Source organism: Epinephelus fuscoguttatus, linkage group LG12 (genome assembly GCF_011397635.1).
Source record: "Epinephelus fuscoguttatus linkage group LG12, E.fuscoguttatus.final_Chr_v1".
NCBI classification, from domain to species: Eukaryota; Metazoa; Chordata; class Actinopteri; order Perciformes; family Serranidae; genus Epinephelus; species Epinephelus fuscoguttatus.
This window is the reverse complement of record NC_064763.1, coordinates 27,417,685-27,439,733: the sequence shown is the minus strand read 5'-3', so window position 1 is coordinate 27,439,733 and position 22,049 is coordinate 27,417,685. Positions and strand designations below refer to the sequence as shown.

The following is a 22,049-nucleotide window of genomic DNA, read 5'->3' as shown; positions in this document are numbered from 1 at the left end:
AATAAAAGCTTTAAGATTTATAATAAGTATAAATCCCGCATTACAGACCAAAATGAAGACAACATGATACTGTAGCACACTGAAACATTTTCGGCACAACCACAGTGGAATATTAACCATGAATGTTGAATTTTTATAGAATAGCCACAAAAGTGTATCCTGACAGGCCAACAACACCGACTCTGCTTGAAATAATGTAAAACTAATGAGTGTAGATTTCCCAATTCACTACTGTAAATGTGCCCAATGGCTTTTATTGATGTTTTAGAAAGGAAGCAAATCAAAATTAAATTCACCTGATCAAATGAGTTCACTCAGACTAATAGCGCAAATGTGATTTTAGGTACATTTCACAATATTAACAACGTAACATAAGTTACATAAAACTTACTGTTACTTCAATATTGTCTGCATTAAACTATTTTGAAACTGAAGGCAAAAGTAGGAGGAGTAGGAGTTTAACACCCTCATCAACCTTACACTCCTCTTCGTGAGAGAAAATGGCCTGAGAATATGATGTGCAGAAAAGAAGCTCAGTATTATAAACACTTTATATAGTGGAGACATGTACGCTGTTGCAGAGAAATTTCTTCCATTAAACAAATGCAAACTCTTGTTATGTTTGCACACATTCTCAGGCAAAGAAGTGCACACACACACACACACACACACACACACACACACAAATTGTGGGTGTGGCACAAAGCCACCAATGTTTTAATGGCTAATAAGTACAAAGGCTTTATTCCTGACCTTTCACACCCTCTTCAGTAAAGTCCCCCATAAAGAGGATTCATGGGTGTTATTTTGTTGGTTCATGCCAGCCGAAATTATTGTGCCCTGTGCGTCTCTCGGCTGTATTAGTCGAGTGTAATAGAGTATGAATCACACTCTCTTGTAAGTGTCTGGATTAAGCACATATGGGATTTACACAGTCTTCTTCCATTATCAGTCTGCCCACTGAGCTGCCATGCATTCATGCACTGTATGCATGTGTGTGTGTGCGTGTGTGTGTGTGTGTGTGTGTGTGTGTGTGTGTGCACATGTGTGACTGTGTTTGTATGTATTTTTGGATACAGTGAGTGAATGCATGCAAAACATTTCAATTTTCAACCATTCACATTTTCAGTTACCGGAAAGAGCAGCAGTAAAAAGCTGCATTGAACATCAAATTCAGGAGTTGATGTTCTCTGCAGGTTATTCCATATCACACCAGGGGTCGGTCTTGGGGGTCTATTTCATGGCATTTCCAGAGCAGAGCTCTGAGATTGGAAATGAAAAAGCAGCCAAGGACTCTTATTATTATCAGAAAAGCAAAAGGATACTACTGAGGCCCCAGAATTGCGTTGCTGTTTTGGATCAGTGTGTGTGTGTGTGTGTGTGTGTGTGTGTGTGTGTATGTGTATGTGTGTATATACGTGTGCTTTGGGAGTTGTCTTGCTGAACGTGGCAAATTCAGATGCACATGCTGATGGGAGCACTGAGATGGTGAGTGTTTCCAAAGTGCCACTGGCAGTGTGAGAAAGGAAAGATGTCTCAGCTGCAAACGCCTTTGAGCACAGTAGGTTTCAGATTAATTTTCCGTGCTGCCTGTTGGGAAGAAGAAGATGGGGATTAGGGCAAACACACAGTTGCTCAAAAAATACAACCTCGACTCTGCAACTTTTTGCATATTTTGCTGTGTTACTATTTGTTGAAACATATCTGTTATGCCAACACACAAGAAATTATTTTTATAAAGTTCAACATCTACCTTCTCTAAGGTTATTGGTTGACTCTGCATACATAAACCTAATGCAAGTTCTTAAAGAGCCCCTCCACACTTTAAATGTCTGACCATGGCCATACTAGCTTGTATCTGTGCAAAATTTGTCACTAGAGAGGTGTTTCACATTCCTCTATTGAAGGGGGCCATGTTTGGGAACTTCTGTAAAATTCTGAGATTTTAACATACCCCAGGCAAACTAGATAAGGTACGTTACTAGCAGGAATGCTGATTGCTCTCTAATACAGGAAACACATTGACAAGGGAACACGACATCTGAATTGACATGACACCTGTAAAGAAACCAGAAAAATTTAGTGCAAAGGTGGACTTATTAAACCTAAAATGAAAATCTCAGCCAGACGGAATATATATCTTTATGTCAGCTGATGCCCGTTACAAGCTAACAAGCTAGCAAACAACATAAACAAATAAAAGATGCCAATGACACGTGGCATTGTGATACGTCTGCTATTCCCCAATCATCCGAGACTGGGTCTGAGTGAGGCTCAAACATGTATGGCTAAATTTCTCCAATGTTTCCTATAAAGCTGGGCATATGCTGTATGATTTGAGCTTGTTTTTAGAAATGCTGTTGTTTTATTCCAACTTCCACTGTAAGAATAAATCGTCTGGGGTGTGAAACTGAAGCTCATGGTTTATGTGCTTGCGCTGTGCTGTCCGTTTGTCAAGCCTTGACCTGAGTGCTCACACTGCACCCATAAAAGAGACAAGAGAGAGGTCCGTGAGTGCCTGTGGATTGTTCTGGCTATTGACAATAGTCGCTAAAGATTCTTTGAAAGCATCGGGGCAGGTTGAGGTTTGTTTGCTAGCAGAGGTATGGTTCACAGTAAGGTAAAGACAGAGGTCCCAGAAAGAGCTTAAAAGTCCATTTCTGCAGAAACAGGTCAGCCTTAATTTTGATATCCTCTCTGTCTCTTACACACATACACACAAACACACACACACACACACACACACACACACACAAATTATCAAGTTAGCAGCACCAACATACTAGCTAGATATATACACACACACACACACACACACACACACACACCGTACATTGTATGAAAAAAGACGCTGACCTTATGGAATCAACTCATGGCTCTGCTTTAACAAGAGCCTGACAACGGCCAGTCAAAATTATTCACAAGTCAGAAATTCATCCAGACGTCCAACAGCTGTGAGCAGTTAATTGGGCCATGATTGGTCCTCAATACACTCTGTACTCTGTACTGCATGGCAAACAACGCCCAATGAAGCTAAAATTTGGTGTCTAAAATGAGTGGTGCAGCCCAAACATCATGTCAGAAACAGGCTCACATTGTACAGTGTATGCCCAGCTTAATGCTACAGTAACACTTGCTATCTTAATGTGTACTGCTCATTGAGAAATTCTGGATATGGCCATATGTCCTGCCAACCAGGTTGTACAAGCAGCGGTGGTTGGTGGGGTGCATGGCCAGATCCAGAATTTCATAATGTGAGAGAAGGAGTAGATGTGCTTCCAGCCTCTTTTCAGAGTTTTACATTTTCTTTTTTTTGCTTTTATGTGAGAAAACCATGTTGAACAATGGTACTTTTACATTTGCGCCTTTAAAATGTGTATGGAGGGAAACTTTATATGATTCAAATGAAAATGTTTCAGTGTTTCATTTGGAAACATCAGTGATTGAAATTTTCTCCTCTAGTAGAAAAGAATACTTTTATGTAAGTTATATCTTACTGTCTATTAAAAAATGACAAATACAAAACATATATTTTACACTTAGGCAGACTAGGTTTAAATTACAGACTTCTTGATATGTTAGCAACTGTCCAAAACGTCAGTTGAATCTATGTTTGTTGTCTAATTCATATCCTCTCTGCACATATGCCTGCCATGTGCACGTCTTGCATCTCAAAGAGTGTCACTTACATCCTCTATTAAAGTACGCCATGGGGCATTAGCATAAACATATTGTTTTTTCAAAGACAAATGCAGCAACTGACTTCATTACAGTCCTTTGAGTGGTGCCGGAATTCGCCGCTGTTGTTGTTTAATGTCAGGGCTGAGGCTCACCTCCAAGGCGTTTAGTCGGATGAAAGAGACTCCTCTTGTCTTCCGTCCTCTCAAAGGTGCTTCGATGGCTGTGAAGAGTTGTTTGAATTTCAAATAAGTCATTGTCCTGAAAGTAGCCAATTTTGTCCTTTCCATCACTTACCACTGAGGGACTTAAGCTTCGACAGCAAGAGACAGATGAGCACTGGGCAAGAGGGATTCTCTCTTTTATAAGATTCAAAAGAGGCTAATATCTCTTTACAAATTGCTCTTTTGGTTTCGTGTAATTCAAGACTTGATAATAGCTTTATTTCCTGGATGGAGAAATTTTGCAATGAGGCATAATTACAATTTATTCGTTTTTCTCGCACTAGAAAGAACCAATGTATAATTACTTTCCAGGCTAAATTTCCAGGCCTATTTGGCGGACTCATCATGTGCGAGCACTGGCTAAGGTATGACATTGAAATCATTTATTCAACACAGTTACTGCAATTTGCTCACCCTTTTTCATCCCAGTTCTTTTCCAACACCCACATCTGTATTTTCATTTTCAACCTACAGTACTCCCTTGATCCCTTCTCTTTAATTATCTGTCCACCCCTGCCTGCTGGAGTCTGGCACAGGATCGGGGTTTATTCGTCATGAAGTATTTCTCTACAGCACACATTTAGTAGACCTAAATGCATTATAGCTTTGCCTAAAATATGGCTAATGTAGTAGACACGTGTATTGGCAGGTGTATGGAAACAAGAGACAGTGTAAATATTTCTCAGTTGATTACGACACTAGGGTGTGTGTCATTTTGTCAGCAGAGAGAATCTGGGTGCTCTGCAAGATAAAACAGTGACGCTGCTTGCTTCATAGTGGAATTTTTCTTTCTTCAAAGTCATATTTCAAGTCTTGGGTTTAGTTTGGGTTTGAATGAATTGTTATATAGTCTTGACTCACTTTCTGACATTAGGAAATTATTTCAATCCTGACCCAGTAACTGGTTTACTTTATCGACGCACATTGTCTTGTTTGTTCATTTGTTTTGTTTTGTTTTTTACTGTGACTGGATCTAAAAGTCCCCCTTTTGAGGGAATCAAAAGGTTAATTATAAGGACTTGAAACAATAAGCAAAGCATGATATTTGTTACTTATTATATGGTATCTATACACGTCTATTGTGTTTTGTGTGTTCTTGCCTGTTTTATTTCAGAGCTTGCCAAAGACGCATTTCTGTTACTTGTGACAGACTATAAAGGTTTATCTTATCGTATCGTATCTTATCTTATCTTATCTTATCTTATCTTATCTTATCTTATCTTATCTTATCTGGGCCAACAGCTTTTACATTAAATTGGAAACGTGTTTCCAAGTAGTATTATTGTTGACACCACTGTCACAGAAACAACTGGACAGCTCTCCGTTTTCCTTAGAGCCTTGCAAAATTCACACTATCAGTGTTTCAATTATAGATATCAACACACTCAACTTTAAAGGTTCAGGGTGATGGATTAAGGGGTATATATTGGCAGAAAAGGTATATTATATTCATAACTTTGTGTTTCATTTTATTTTATTGTGTATAATCATCTGAAATAAAAACATAGTTGTGTTTTTGTTACCTTAAGCCCAGTTCAGACCAAAGATTTGCAAGCTGAAACAGGCAGCTTCTTGCAAAGCACTGTTCTGCAGTGTTCTAAAAACCTGCTGGCTGATTTACAGCTTTTAAGGCTTATTTTGTGGCTGAATATAATTTGTAGCTTCTTAAAATATGAATGAGGATAGTGATAGTGGGATACTAGATGCTACAGTTGCTTTTGTAGTTAACATTAACAAAACGAGCATCAGATGGACTGTATTTATAATAAATAAACCACAATAAAGTTAATAACCAGCACTAATTAATCAGTCAATGACAATGTTACATACAGTGAGCAGCAGCGACCCACCTTCCAACACCAGCACACAGTGAAACAGAAACATAGGGCTCGGTGGGGACGAAGCACCTGCAGCAGCAGGCGAACACGCTGTCTGCAGTCATTTTGACTTGATCAGCAGACTACAAGCCGATTGACTGTTGACACAGGTGACCTATAACCAGCCGCCGGCAATTTCACCAGCTGAGTAGCAGTTGACGCCATCAGCTGGCTTGAGTTGAGCTCAGACTGGCCAGTCCACACCGCTGCAACTTTTCTCTGCAGCGCTCTTAAAAGCTTTCGTCTCGTCGCAAATCAATGGTCTGAACTGGGCTTTAGAATGAGTTGTTCCATCTATATATGGAGCAGGTCCTCTTCCATGGTGTCAAATGTTATCCTACGGTAGCCCACAAATCTAGCCATAGATAGGGCTATTCACATTTTCACATCAGCCACCACAGTTCTTGTACATGCTTGGCACACGGAAAAAGTTTCAGTCTGTTGCAAACTGCCGCCTCACCGCTAGATGCCACTAAATCCTACAAACTGGACCTTTAAGCATTTACACACAGCCATAAACAAAGGTAGTATAGGTGAAAAATGGGAGAGGAAAAACACTGTCATCTTAATATTAACCAAAACAAACAAAGCTGAACTAAACCTCATGTTGTTGGCTCGTTTACACGGCAGCTTCGACGACATCACATTGATGAGACAAAGTACTTTACTCTCAGAAGGAAGCAAACAGACTTGTTATAGAGTAGAAAAGCAAAGTTATTCTACAACAATGAGGGCTTTCAACGTACACTGATAGTCTTTGGTAACTGGGTATAGCTACCAGTAGTTATCAGGTTGCTCAGTGGTTGACACACTTCCTTTGTGCCATAAATTGAGCCTTCATTTTCCCAGGAGATCATATCCAGTGGCAGACAGTACTGCATAGTGAAAGCAAGGCTTATATGGAGCCAGTCTAAACGTTAATAGTGTCATTATTTTATATCCATTAATTACAATGTGCAGTCAACATTTACTTTGTAATGATGAGTTAAAGCAAAAAACTATCTGTCTATCTGTGTCTATTTCCACTTTAACTGATGTAACATCCATATTTTACTGACGAGACAATCTGGCAATGAAACTATCCAAACATAATTAATATGGATCGCAGCTATGCAGTGTTTGACATCATTCCAAAGAAATGCTTGATTAATGCTGATAATTGCAAAACTTGAGGACACATTTATGATCTTGAGTTAGATTAGTCTTGGCTCATGCTGCTTCATGGAAAAGACAAAGTGACCATGAAAAGGTCACAATGACTCTGTGATGTTCCCCCCAGTCTGAGCTCAATGACTCACCATGCACCTGCATTGGTCCATTAGTGTGATACGGTATCTGCAAAGGTGGAGGAAGTATTCACTGAAGTAAAAGCTGCAGTACCAGAGTGCTGAAGTACTCTGTTTCAACTACAAGTCCTGTATTCAGAATCTTACAACACAAAAGTAAAAAAAATAATACAAACAAAATAAAAATATACTTTAAATACCAAAAGTAAATGTACTCATTATACAGAATGGCTTATGAACTGTATATTATATTACTGGATTCCAGTTTTTTATGCATTATTATGTTCATCACCTTAATGCTGCAGCTGGTAAAGATAGAGCTCATTTTAATTACTTTATGTACTGCTCAGTTGCTTAAAGCCGCTACAAGGAACTTTTAACTGGATATGCAAAAGTCTCTCGTTTCTGCTGATGTCTGTGCGTGACCTACAACAGCAAATGAGACCATTGGTGTGAAGATAAGCTATTTCTATATAGTGTGTATCCATACCTTTAGGAAACTGTCTCCGGGTCCGCCCCAGGTCGCTTCCAGGACGAAACGATTTATGGCACTCAGACGGCACACGTCATCTTACCTAGCTGCTTACATTTAGTGACTTTTATAAATAGTCGCTATTCCTCCTCCTCGACCCGACATCCGCAGGGAGTTAAAACAGCAGCAATCATCGGGTAAAAGTTCTGTGAAAGCACTGGACTCACCAACAGTCAGCCACATCTCAGTCACACAGAGAAAATCCAATCCTCGGGAAGTCAGGAAATCCTTCAGGATAAACGTTTTGTTCGCTAGCGATCTAGCATTTACCAGCCCAATCCTGGCAGGAGCCGGTGGATCCACGGCGTTAGCTGTCCGGAGAGCCACACACAGAGGCCGCAGGTTGCGCAGATTCACCCCACGCCAGTGGGGACGAGGAGAGCAGGGGCCACGGGGTTGGAACACCTCATCCGGGCCGACGACAGGTACCAGCCAGGCGTCGACAGGGTCCAATGAGTGCCGAGAAATAAAGAGGCAACACACCACTCCATACTCAGTCCAAGAAGCCGTGGAAGTGCTCGCCAAACAGGCCTTCAGTCTTAACAGCCGACCGCTGCGTTTACCCCGGCGGCAGTGGCGCTTACGCCAGAGAGATGGAGCTGGGGCGCGAGCTGGGATCCCCGATAGGAGTGGGGGCCAAGTTTTCCCGTCTTGTTGTTTCATTCATCCCCAAAACAAACACATGCGCGAGCCAGGTAAGCGCCTTTACGACAATACGCGCTAGAGCTCATGGGAAATGTAGGCTTCATTCCGGCAAAACACTACCGCTTTTGTCTACAGGGTCGCCAAAATCAACTCAAAATGAAAGTTCCTTGTAGGGACTTTAACCTACAACAATATACAACAACAGTATAGTTGATTTACATTATGCAATGCATACGATATACTTTATTGTCCCCGTAGGAAAATTTGTCTTGGACTCAGGAGCTGCACAAGTATTGCTGCCTTACATGCCTTATAATATTCCAGAAGAAATAAAGCATACACCATAAAAACACAAAAACAGATACTACACATAACAGTATTGCACATCAGCCACTCATGTATTGCACATAACACCAGCACACAGCAGAGCACCTTAAGCAAAACACAACACAACCCCTAAGCAACATTATAAGGAACATTCTTAGTTGAGGTTGGCACAGATTAATTTTTAAAACGATTCAGTGTTTTGTTTTGTATTAATAATCTAAAGTAACTAAATAAAAAATCAAATAAATGCAGTGGCGTGAAAGTATAAAGTTGCATAAAATGGAAATACTCAAGTAAAATATAAGTACCTGAAAAATGTACTGAAGTATTTGTTATATTCCAACACTGAGTATCTGCAGCTTTTGATGTATGAGCAGTAATATGTTGATGTTGTTTGCAAAATTACCAGAGTGCCTGTGGTGGACATCTCTGCCTACGCTGTGCCATCTGCAGATTGATTGAATCTGTTTAAACATTAAGATTAGTGTTCTGGGTGAACAGCTAAGGGCCAACTGCTCGTTTTTTAGCCCCCTGAGCTGCTAAATATGAAGCTATTTGGGTCCTCAGATGTCAAATATTCAGCTGTCTGAATCAGTTTGCTGCCTGTTTTGTGGTTGTGTGAGTGCGTGTTTGTGTAAGTGCACATATACGTGTGTGTGCATGTGAAATGTCAAGCATTCCACCTCCCCAGTATGCGACCATGAAAGCTTTGATGCATTCAGAGTATCTGTGCCTGAGCAATTTAGGGGATAGGCTTTTAAAAGTTTTCCAAAGTAAATAACAAAATAAGAAATGCCTGACAGACTTTTTATTAAACAGATAGCAGAACTTTCTCTCAAAACTTAATCTTAGCAGGAAAGTTAAACTTTTGAGACAGCTGTCTTTTTTTTTTATTTCCTGGAAGAGTGCCTCCATGAAACATCCTTTCATATCGGCCTGAAGATTGGTACGGTGTTCTCTCTGATAGAAAAAAACTTGACTGTAAATCTCCAAAGATCCCTAACAAGTCCCCTCTCCCCAAGACAAGCACCATAAAACATGAGAGGAAGAAAAGGAGGAAAAAGGAGACGGAATGTAGGCCTTGGTGGGATAAAGGAGAGGAATTAAGGAGGCATTTTATGTGAGCTTTCAGACGCAGTTATCACCTCTGAAAGACACAGGCAAACTTTTCTTTGACCTTGAGCATTCTGCATCTTCTTTTTTTGCCATTGCACTTTGCACATGTCTTTGTTTGAGTGCAACATTCAGCTTTTGATTAAAAAAAAAAGCTTTTTCTAGTTACTTTGCATTGTATTTAGAGGTTGCAGACAGGAACAGTAATTAAAAGCAGAGATCTGTATAGTTGTCATCGACTGTGTGTGCGCTGCTGTGGATCAGAGAAACTGGTGTCAGATAAGTGTCAGCTTTGTTTCTTCTGCTGTAAAGCAGGTTGGGACGTGAAAGAGACTACATTGTCAAATGAAGCAATAGATCCAGTTATTACTGCCTTTATTAGTAGAGCCACTTATCATCTGCGAGGTGTAGAGAAAAATACCTGAGGCAAATGGGAATAATTAGCTCACACTTAGTGGCAGGCTTTTTCATTCTCTCTTCCGAGAGAAAGTTCTGGAGCACAGAGTTGGGGAAAAGAACCCATATTTTATAATAGAGGCATTTTTTTCAGCATTATCACAAGGAAAATGTGGCTCTACAAACACTGTCCACTTTCTTTCAAACTCTTTTCAAAGTCATTTTTGAAGGATAGCTGTGGCGGGTATCCTAGAAAAATATGACACTCCTTATAGACCAAGGCACTTGTTCTTCTAGTCTGGAGCTGGAGGGGGAAAATGTATCCTTCTGCAAAACACAATAGGGTTTATAGGCAAGAGCTGTCTCCTCACTGACCCGCTTCTCACAAGGACTTAATGAAGTAGGGCTGGTGGAGGTGTCCCACTGAACTCGGCATGGCAGGTAGAAACTGATGAAAGGAAATCATTCCTGTCACAGGAGAAAAATCTCCACAAGCCAATTACTGTATAGAGTGTGGCACATTTTACATTTTAAAAAGCCAGTGTGCCTTCAGAAATGGTATAACAGGTAATGGAGGTTGAGAAATGGCTGAGATACAGAATATACATTAAGCTTTTCAATAAACATTGCATTCTGTTGCTTCTCTTTCTCTCTCTCTCTCTCTCTCTCTCTCTCTCTCTCTCTCTCTCTCTATCGCTCCCTCACACTCACACACACGCAGACAAGCTCAAGACTCCGGATGGGTTGTTGACAAGAAAAAGAGAACAGTCACATCCAGACACGGGAAGCTGAATGTATATTCTGAAATTTGCACTTTTCTCATTATAAAAGTGTGTCACTTGAATGAGCAAACGCCTGCCAAGGTTCTATACTAATACATACTGTCCCTGGATAGTGTGAGGGACAGGGAGAAGGAGGAGTAAGTGGGGGAGGCCAGTGGAAAGGCTGGGAGAGGTAAGGGCAGGAGGGAGAGGAGGGGCGGGAAATAATAGGGCTTGATGTGTTCTTGATACCTTTAAGGTATTGACCAAAATGGCCCAGTACCAAGTATTATGGAAACGACATTAGTCTTGCACTGGTCCAGTTTTGCAAACCTGCACCTGCCTGCCACACCCTTAAAGATCAGTACAGAGAACTGACCTGTTATTATTATATCCAAGCCAAATCTGAACCCACCCTGATCCTTTAATATTAGCCCCTTAACCTTGCCTACTACAAATAATGAAATATTGGTTCTAGAACCAACTCAGTGCATTCAGTGGGTTGTTGTAGGGCCCGTACACATGCCCCATCTCTAGCCGCCTGGAAAACGCGCAGTTGGGCACTGGGTGCTACTTTTGTACCTTTTCTGTGCCAGCTTTCAAGAGCACAGTGGCGTGTTGCGTCTGCAGTTGCTAAGAAACCTCGACAAGCACCGTATCATAGTCTACTTACCTAAAATCCTGAGTGCAGAGCTGATCTTCTTCCAGGCACTGTTTATAAGAGTGTAGGCCTGTCGTCCGTGGGACAGATTAAAAGCTCTGGCAGCCCTGCACCAAAATGATCAACTTTTCCAGATTTACCACAGATTGATATTTCTGGAAGAAGGGAAAGATATCTGTCGGCTGTGATTGGTTGTTCCTCGTCACATGACATGCAATGCACGCCACTGCCTTCCAAAAGTTGAATTTGGTTGATCTTGGGGCACAGCTGTCTCACCCTTAAAAGTAGGCACTCTGGAAGGCGTGTGTGCTGCGAAGGCGTCACTCTGGTGTTTGAGTGCATCTGCCGCACATCTACATTAAAAACAATAATTTCGAGGGTGCAAAAATCACGGCATGTCTACAGCCCCATACAGTCATTAGGCTCTGTAAATGTTTGTGACATTATACAGCAACGCGTTGAGACTAAAAAAGTAGTAAGTACTTTGAATACCTGAAGTATTTTTAAAAGCAAGTACTCCAGTATTTTAACTCAATGTTAAAATATTATTATTGTATTGGAGTAATATTGTATTGGAGTAATATTTGACCAGCAGTATTTATAATTTGATTCAAGTATTAGAGTTGTGTACTTTGTCCACCGCTGAAAATAACCGCAGCCTGTTTGACAGAATCAATTACCAACTCTTTTGCTATCCACTATGCCAAGGTTGCTGTGCAGGAAAAGAATATTGTCCACAGTCTCTGGTTTAAGCTGCATTCTCTTCTCTTAAATCACAAATCCAGCTGAGGGAAAAGTCTGTCACTAGCAGCACTCAGCACCAGGTTGGCAAACACAGGTTGTGTTGTTGGCTTTCACATAAATAATATCCTGGCGGCTGATTAGGCTTGATAATATTAGTTATTTTAGATGCTAAAAATACAGCACCATCATTTTCATTTTTGATTTCTCACCCACTGCCTGCCCGCATGTAGTTTAATTTTACCTGTGCTCGTAATTGTTGGTTCATATAAAAATATTTTTACTAGTTTAACAACTTGTTTGTGGGTGACTCTGCCGGGTGCCTGACCTGCATTAGATCCTTTTTGTACCCAGATCTAGAAAAAAAAACAGCTGTTTGTGTGGTTTTGCTCGCAGCCAATCACTACAAGTGTTCTTCGATTGCATTATGTGATTGGTCCACTGCTGCAGCAGCCACACACCCATACAGCCTGAGAGATGCCACCGAATGTTTGAAACTATGACTATACTACACATGTGGTGTGATAAAAATGAATTACATAAAATACAGAAGGGTTATTTCAAATAACATGCTCTATTGACATTGGTATCACTTTCAGGGTACTTGTATTGTTACTGGTATTTTTAATTTTTTTAAGATACCCATTACTAATTAAGCAAATGTGCAAACATGATAGGCTTAAAGTGAGTGAGTTTAGAGTCATGATTATTTGCTACCTCACCTCGTATTCTCTGTGCCTATACAATAAACGCATCCTTAATGTACAAATGTAATCACCTTTCATACGCACATGTCCGCACACACTATGTTTACTCACCTGCTGCTTTTAATGATGGAGAGTAGCTGTAGAAAGCTGCTAGATATGCAGCCAATTTAGATATGTGGGTGTGTGTTCTGTATGCCTACACAGCACCCCATAATACATGGAACTGCACAGGGATGTGCTGCAATTTTAGTGAGGCTCTGGCAACAAAATGATGAATCACAAAACCATCAGCTGTGCGTGATAATAGACGTAGGTTTCGTCATGTTGAGCTGGAAAAAGCATTTTGGACTCGCTTTCACACCTGTAGTTTGGTTCCCTTGGTGTGGAACAAGTGGGAAAAAAGATGCCTGATTGCCTTTTAGTTTTTGTAGGGTTCAAAAACCAAATGTTGCAAATATGAAAGTTAATCATTTATTGGACAGTTTGGGACCCTATGTTGTCCTAGCATCATGGAGTAATTGTGATCAAAATGACACACAGGCACCACCACGTCTGACTGTGTCATAGTCAGGTTTGTATACTCAGGCAGAAGACCCCATAAGCAGCATTTGTGTTTTGGAGCAGGGAAAAAGGTTGTTGTGCCCTTTTTTTGTAACTGCTTGTGGTGCATTCATGGGTGCTTAAATAATCTTAGATTCACACGATACAGTACAGTGTGCTGTGCAAATTTTCCAAAAACAAATTATTAGGGTGTTTTGATAAAGTGAAAATAATATGAAACAAGAACCATTTCACGTGGAAGAAAAAGAATCATTGCTGAGCCTGAGAGGTGAAATGTAGCCCCAAAAGAGGACAAATCAAATGGAATGGTTGGGGTGAGCAAACTTTTTTTTTTTTTTAATTAACCTGTTACTCATTAATGGTTCAAAGATTATGATTGAGTGTAATAATACTTTCAATAAGACTGTTTCACCGGCTGACTGAACGTCTTCCTCAGAATAAAAATGTCACTTTTAATTTAAAAGAAACAAGACATCTTTGACCTTCTCTCTGTGCAGCTTCTCTCTGTCTCACTTCTCCTTTCCAAAGATGTGCCTTTCTTCTCATCCTTTACAGATCTTTTCTTTTTAAGACATAGCTGACTTTTGCCCTCTCTCTTCTGTCCCTTTCTGAATATACAGTTTGGGAACAGAGGGCCTTGTGGCTTTGGTGTTATATGCCATTTACTCTTGTTATCTGATCGGTCATGGCTGCATTCAGGGGAACCTCAACACGGCCTCTGAGCCGACGGTCATCGGCCCTTGTAATAAGATGAGGAATCCTTCCACCCTCTCTGGGGCTTCTGAATATCTAACTGCATCTGCTTCGGCAAACTCATAAAATTGTCACGTCTCAAGGTACTCTGTGTTAGTTCTGCTGAGATTAAGGCAGTCAAAAGTATGAAAGACAACTCTGTCTGTCTTTTTCTCTCTGACGCACACACGAACTGTGGGAACTGTGTACTTAAGCAGCAAAATAGACAGAAGTGTATTGACCGTTTGTTGCAGAAACAAATCAAACTTTGATGCTGACAAGTGCAGCTTTGCTTTCCGTCTCTTTTTGTATATACACAGAGAGCCGCAGATTAGGGCTAAATGAGCCCAAAATATGGTCATACATTCAGTAAGTAGTTGTTGTGGAATACAAATCTGCCACTCTTTGATGTTGTCGACAACGTCGTCCTCCATGAACACATTCGGGACTGACGACACTAATGGTCTGTAATGGATGGCAGGCAGCTGCAGCACCTTCGCAGACAAAAAGCAAAGGATACATTCCTCTCCTCTCTCTGTTGATATCCAACCACTGGGCACAGGATAAGAAGGGGAGGTTTCATTGCGAGTGAGTAGAGGGGAAAATAGGAAACTATTGCTGGGCCTTATGGAGGAAATCCAGTATCGCAATATTTTTGAACAAATACCTCAATATTGCGATTGTGACAATAATGTAGGGTTGACTTTTAGTGCTTTCACAAAACAAAATTTACACAGTGAGATTTTTAATAAGTAATCATCAGCTATGTGGATACAATGACTAAGTACATAGGTAAAGGCAAATAATAAGTAGAACAGTCTGGTAAGTTGAGAAAATCCCATCACTTTACTCAAATGCAGCCATTAAAACCAGGAAAAGACAACAGTTACAATATTACAAAATCTAAGACAATATCTTGTCTCATATCATGATATAATTTAATACAGATATATAGCCCAGCCCTAATTTATGGAAAAGCTTCAGTTAAAAGCTTAAGTCCATGTAAGCGATTGATAATTAATATGTTTGATAGCCTAATTTTTTTTACAAGTAATATTCATGCTGATTTAAATAAACAATTTAATAGCTACCATCTTTGCTAAGCAAGAGTTTTGTGTGAGACTGCTGTCCAAATATACACTGGTTGAGTTCAGATTGAAGCAAATAAAAGTCCAGGCTATTAATCAAAGTTATAGAAAAATCCTGTAAATCAGTGGTTCCCAACTGGTGGGTCATGGTCCAAAAGTGGGTCGCAGTTCCATTCAGAATGGACGGCTAGTGACTCACGAGCATATCAAGTTTGTAAAGAACACACTTTATTTTGAAGTGCAGTGAATTTCCAGCACAAAGCTCTTACTTTGAGGTGTCATTTCCTGCTGTAGAGTGAGTGACTAATGGACAGCTACTTGACAGAGACAGCAAACTAGCTCAACAACAGGGCCAAACACAACTGTGATTACACAGAACATTTTACTTTCAGTATTTTAACTGTATTATAGCATCCTTACCAGTTATGTAATGATTTTATGGTTTTATACAACACCTTTCATGTTTTCAATTTTTTTTAGATCCACCCTTCCAGGGGGATCAGGATGATCCTGATTTTTGGCATCTAAACTATCCCGATCTTTGCCTGTAACCACTGAAAAACTGCAGAAACAACACTTAAAGCATAATTTGATTATTAAATCCAGATTTCAATCTTAGAGTCTTCAGATTTAATAAAAATAGAGATATATTGTTTGTGCTTATTGTCATGTCACGCAGGTGATGATTGACAGGGAGTTTTCATCATTACCAGTTATTCATGGAGTGGCTTCAGCCGAGTCACATCTTGGTGAGGCCCTCTCATTATAAATGTGGATGCAATGTCATCGCAGCTTTTGAAGTCAAAAAACTATCTATCTTTCCACGTCCTCAGTCTCACACAAACAGCTTCTGTTGAGGAGAGGGAAGAAAGAGAGCCGAGCTGCATCACAACAGCCAGCATGCCAGCAACAGTAAATGTATTTTCTGACATTTGCCTGCTCATACTTCCTTGCCCAAAGCAAATAAGACAACAGTTGAAAAGAAGCATTGTTTAACTTGTACACATTCACAGGTTAGTGGAGCTGCCTGAGTCGACAGAATGAGGTCTGTGGGGGTAGGAGGAAGGAGAAAGGCTGACAGGAAGAAATACAAAGTCAAGGAGAATCTGCTCTTTGTCTAGAATCAGACCAAATAATCTATTCTTTGTCTTAGTTTATTCTTTGATGAGACAAGGTGTATACATTTGTACGTATGCATACTGTATGAAAGATCGCTGAGGACAGGTCTCACCATGAACTGAACTGGCAGTGTGTTAGACCTAATTCAGTGGTCTTGCATTGATGGCGTTGTGTTCTCATACACACATAGAAACAGGAATATACTGTCACCAGTGCCAAGCCTAAAGATATGTCATGTGCTCATATCAAGGTGTCAGGCCTGCTCAGGTTTGGTACACAGCATGTAGAGATAAACCAGTGTTGCGAGGGACAGAACAAATGCAATAATAAATGAGTGTGAGCAGCTGTCGTTTAGCCAAACTGATTACGACTCTACTGCCGTTTACTGTAGGTGTTTAGCATGGAACCGGCAAAGCAAAGCTATCCATCCCTTGGCAGACCGAATGACACGAGATAGCGCGCTCGCTGACATTTCCCTACATTTGTCAGCTCTGTGATCATTGCAGCAATGCATACACAAACGCTGTAAAAAGAATGCAGCTTATGTGCCAAACACCTCCTTTCACCTCCTGTCACCTCAAGGGTTATAGACATTTAGCAGTGACTGACAAATTATAGCTGGAAGTGGGTAAGAACACAGATACTGTAGCAGTCGGCATTGATTCAATCAGTCAAATGTTAGACTCAGACTTGTGGCAATGAGTTACTAAAAAGCTCTTTTTAAACTTAATTTTAAATGTAATTGTAATTGACATCCTTGATAAATAACACATTTTATAATTTTGTCATACTGTTTTTGTAGAGATGATTTCAAACATCTGTATCAGCCGATATTTGCCTTGTTGACTGCCATCAGCCTATCAGCATATTAGATGACATTCAACAGTGGCACAGGCCGATGATTCTCTGTTTAATCATTTTTTTGCAAGCTAAAAGCACACTCAACACTAATAATGTATTGTTGTCCTAGGATCAGTAAAAAATACATTTGGGATGAAGAGAGATCTTCCCCAGGACAAAAGGAATGCAGTAAACTCATAATGAACGGGTCAGGGGACACACCCTATTTTTTCTAGGGGTTAGGTAAAAAATCGATTCTTACATGCATCGCAATGCGGACGTGGCGATTCGGCATCGATTCACAGATGTCAGTAATCAGTTACGTAAATGTTTGTTGATAACATGATGTCGACGGAACAAAAGAGGTAGAACTCAACCGCGAAGTCAGTGTTGCACCTGCACAGTCTACAGCGCAGATGAGCTAAAGTTAACTTGTACTATTTCATTTTCACGAAAGACAGCAGTTGCAAGCTTGTTTTGATTTAGTGTCTAAATAATTACATTTGTGAGGCGAACATGAAGTATATTGTGAATACTTACTTACGCTACCACCCAGAGAACATTTACGAGAGGAGCAGCAGCATGTAAACCGGCTGACCAACACACGCTGCAGCATTAACCAAATTTAAACACCTCTGTGGTGAAGGAAATTGCTCTCTGCTCAGTCTGTTTGACCTTAAAAACCCCGTGCCTGGCCTGCCCAGTGTCTTGGCTTTCACCGGTGCTAACCGAGATAAAGGCTATTCGCAGCTCCTCTGCTGGCATAACATAAATAACAACACAGCGGCTGTGACGGAGCGCTCCGCCTCCCCCTCATGTTATTCTTATACACACAGGAGACTAAGGTGCTTTCAGAGTAATTCATTCATTCACCAGTGCAGTTAACTTTTTAAAATAAAAAGGATACGGACCATATCTTATTGAATAGGACATTAATTACATACACTTTCAGGGGAAATACTACAGTAGGCTATGCAAACAGTGGACCCTACTCAGGCGTGCATTTATCCCATCTACATGTGTATTCCACAGTGGACAAGCGTGAGCATCCGCAGATGGACACAGTCTGACTGGCAACCCCGGGTCAAAAGTGAGGGTATGGCGATAGGTTGAAGGGGAAAGAAAGAGCCACGCTATATTCAAGTTAAATAACCTGTTTATTTAATTATGAATCACCAAAAATATAGTATGCTTTTTTTAAAAGAAAAATAATAAGTCATGTTGAAATCAAACATTTTGATGCATTGGGATGCATCTGTAATTGTTTTATTATTGACTCTTTATTCTCTGAATCGTAATCGAATCGAATCATGAGGTGCCTGGAGATTCCCACCCCTTAATTTTTTCCTCTTGGCAGGAGGAGAGCCAGTTAATGTCAGCTGTTAACTTGCAGCGTTTGGGCCACCAGCTGCATTGAGTTGCATTTTGATGTGTTCAGGTTCTGCTGTGTAAAAAAGAGTATTAGGTAGACGTAACTTATAACATTTTCATGATGTGTTAAATGAAATCTTGTACAATTAGTATTTGGTTAGATACTTGAATAAATACAGTTGTTTGAAGGAGAAATGTGTTGATATTTTCACCAAATTATAAAACAGATATTGTAAAAAGGCTTTTAAAGTTGTTTTTTTAATATGTTTTTCATGTGAAATGTTCTTTAAACATTATATGATTAAATTTGTGCTCATTTAAAGATGATGGAAGGAAGAACTGAATGACTTTAAAACAGTTATTTTTTTAATAATGAAGATCCCTTTGTTTAACTGGCACAAAGGAGGTAATAGATAACAACAAAAGCAAAGTAAACAACAACAACAAAAACATCAGTATTGGCTATCAGCCAAACTGTTATTTTAAACACCAGTATGGGTATTTGCCAAGAATTTAATTGGTGCATTCCCACTGTTTTGTAGCCTTTTTAATTGATCAAGTGTTTGATGTAGAGTGTTAACCATAACTTGGGTTGTAGTTTGAGAAAAAGGTACACAGTGTGTGTGAGGTAGGGAAGATATTAAGGAAAGGAAAATGACTTTTTAATGCTGTTTTAAAGCTTTAGGATGTTGAAACACAGTTCCAGCTCTTTAGATACCTCTCGTATCGTTTCTCTCCATTCAGCCAGCCGCTCTTTAAAGCACTCTACAAACAGACTGTCTAATGGCCTTTACTCTTCAAGTCTTTGTAGGAAGGTTACAAAACCAGGGTGCTCCACTTTTTATATGATTTCTTCCAAATTACCATAAGATTAGAATATTCTTTTATGTGGCCTCACATGAAAGAAAATATAAACGCCTGTACACAAATAATCATGCCTCGTCTCTGCTGAACCCAAACAGTCACACATGCGAACACATGCACACACATATGCTGCACTTGAGCGAGGTGTGCTCCAAGTCACTTTGATGGAGAGTGAAAGCAAAGTAGCCTTGGCTGCTCATATTAAATAAGGTTTGTAGAAAGGTGTTGTACTCGTGAAATCAAGGCTTGCATAAATCTCTTGAGCCGCCAAGGCTGCAGAAACAGAGTGAATTAACTTTTTATCACACTCAACAATCCTCCTTTTTTTTTTTTTGTAAGTAAGACCCAGCCTTTTGTGCGGTTTTGTTTTGTATGTCACCATGCACCCCTCAGGCCTGAATCACGTCCTTTTCAAGGCGTCACCGCATTCTGAAATCATGCTCCCACGGTATCGCGGATATGAAGTACAACGTCTACTTTGAAGACCTTGGAGTATCCATCAACAAGCCATCCAATTTCAGCAAATCCATTTCAACTCTCACATCTCACCAAATTCTCATTAGGTCTTTTTTTTTTTTGTCCTCAGCCTGTTATTGCAATATTGATTTCCATTCCCGTTATGTCTTTTGGAAGATTACATTTTCATATAAGTAAAATGTCTACGAGGGTTTCCACCAGAGATGACTGTATGAGCACGGATCACTGTACAGGCCGACTGATGCGTCCATTTTTTGATTCAGGTACATTTTGAGGTCATATTTTGGTTGTTTATGCATTTAAATCTGTTCATACATACATTACTTACACTACACAGTGACTGGTTTGGCTTGCTCAAGTATTATTTTTATTTCAAAGTAGCAGTAAACAATGAAAATTAGCCTTAAACAATTTGACATTGGCATTAACTGGGCAAAATTGCATATCATTATGTGTAAATAATTCCAAAATCTGAGCAGTCAAATGCATGTTTGTAGTGTTACACTTGGATAAGATTAATGTGTGTGTGGTTAAGATGCCATCGTCTTTTATTCTTTGTGTTTTTTTCAACAATATGAACATGCTTTGCATCGTACAATAGAGGAACAGCAAAATATTAACATACCACTGATCTCTCTTTTCTATTTTGCTCTTTCCTGCTGTTGCCATCTCGCATTTGTTGATGCTTCTCTGTGTGCCTCCTCGAATCTGTCCCTCTGTCTATTTGACTATGTGTGTGCATAGTGTACCCAAATGATAATATAAAACGTGGAGAATGGACATCAAGTTACACATGGTTTCTTGTTTGTCATGTTTACTCACTCTCTCTGTGTTTGTCTGTCTCTCTGCCCAGCTTTAAGGGACAACAGGATTGAGCTGGTGCGTGCGTCTTGGTCGGAGTTGACCATCAGCATCAGTGATGTCACACTGACGGATGAAGGCATGTACACCTGTTCTCTCTTCACCATGCCTGTCAGAACAGCCAAAGCCTACCTGACTGTTCTAGGTGAGTATCTGTTTCACATTAAGTATATTGAGTATTCCTGCTTAAAGGAAATGTTATTTTGTGATTGCATTGTTACATAAGGTCAGTCTATAATAGCTTAATTTGTCGATGTGTACACCTTTCCTCAACCTCAACCTTTCTTGTCTGGTTTACAAACGTTAAAGGTACAGTGTGAAGGATTTAGGGCAATCTGTTGGTAGAAATGGATTATAATATCCACAACTATGTTTTCATTAGTTTATAATAGCTAAAATCCTGAGTGCAGAGCTGATCTTCTTCCAGGTGCTGTTTACAAGTGTGTTGGCCTATCGTCCATGGGACAGATGTAAAGCTCTGGCAGCCCTGCACCAAAATGATCAACTTTTCCATGTTTACCATAGACTGCTATTTACGGAAGAAGGGAAAGATATCTGTCGGCTGTGATTGGTTGTTCCTCGTCACATGACACGCGATACACACTGCTGTGTTCCAGAAGTTTATCTCGGGGCACAGCTGTCGCGCCCTGAAACATAGACGCTCTGGAACGTGTGCGCACCACGACGGCATCGCTCTGGCCTTTGAGCATGCCTGCCGTGTGTCTATTTGAGGGTGGCAAAACCCGGCATGTGCACATCCCCTAAGACAATCTAGCATTTCCTAAAATTACTTCAAAGAACAGGTGATGCTTTCAGATGTGGAGCACATTTGTAGAGAGAGCAAAAGTGTTAGATTTACGAGAGGGAAAAAGCAATGAAAAAGTTGCACTCATCCACATTTTTGTGGCTGTGATGCATCATGGTCTATGTAAGCTATTACTTGTGGGAAAAAATGGTACCTTTGCATCTTCTATACTAATTTCTCCCCATAGAACTGTTTAACACAAGAGAGGCTCTTGTTCTTTGGCTTGTAAGAGCTGACCAATAGACCTTTTGTTCCACAGCAGACATTCTGACATGTCAGAGTAGGAAAATTAATGATAGCTGTGTTAAGATTATAGCGGAGACCCTGATATTGTGTATGCTGGCTGACTGTAAAGCTTACTGGGACACTTAAAATGGGCAGAC

At 40.1% G+C, this 22,049-nt stretch overlaps 1 protein-coding gene across 3 annotated transcripts in view; it reads left to right on the top strand.

Moving 5' to 3' along the window:
• The window catches only part of cadm2a (cell adhesion molecule 2a), a 361,176-nt gene that overhangs the window by 283,764 nt on the left and 55,363 nt on the right, over positions 1–22,049 (top strand). For all 3 annotated transcript variants that reach the window (XM_049592823.1, XM_049592825.1, XM_049592824.1), the window contains one exon: positions 20,854–21,006. In XM_049592823.1, the coding sequence (XP_049448780.1) occupies positions 20,854–21,006 (153 nt within the window). The remainder of the gene's footprint in view (positions 1–20,853; positions 21,007–22,049) is intronic.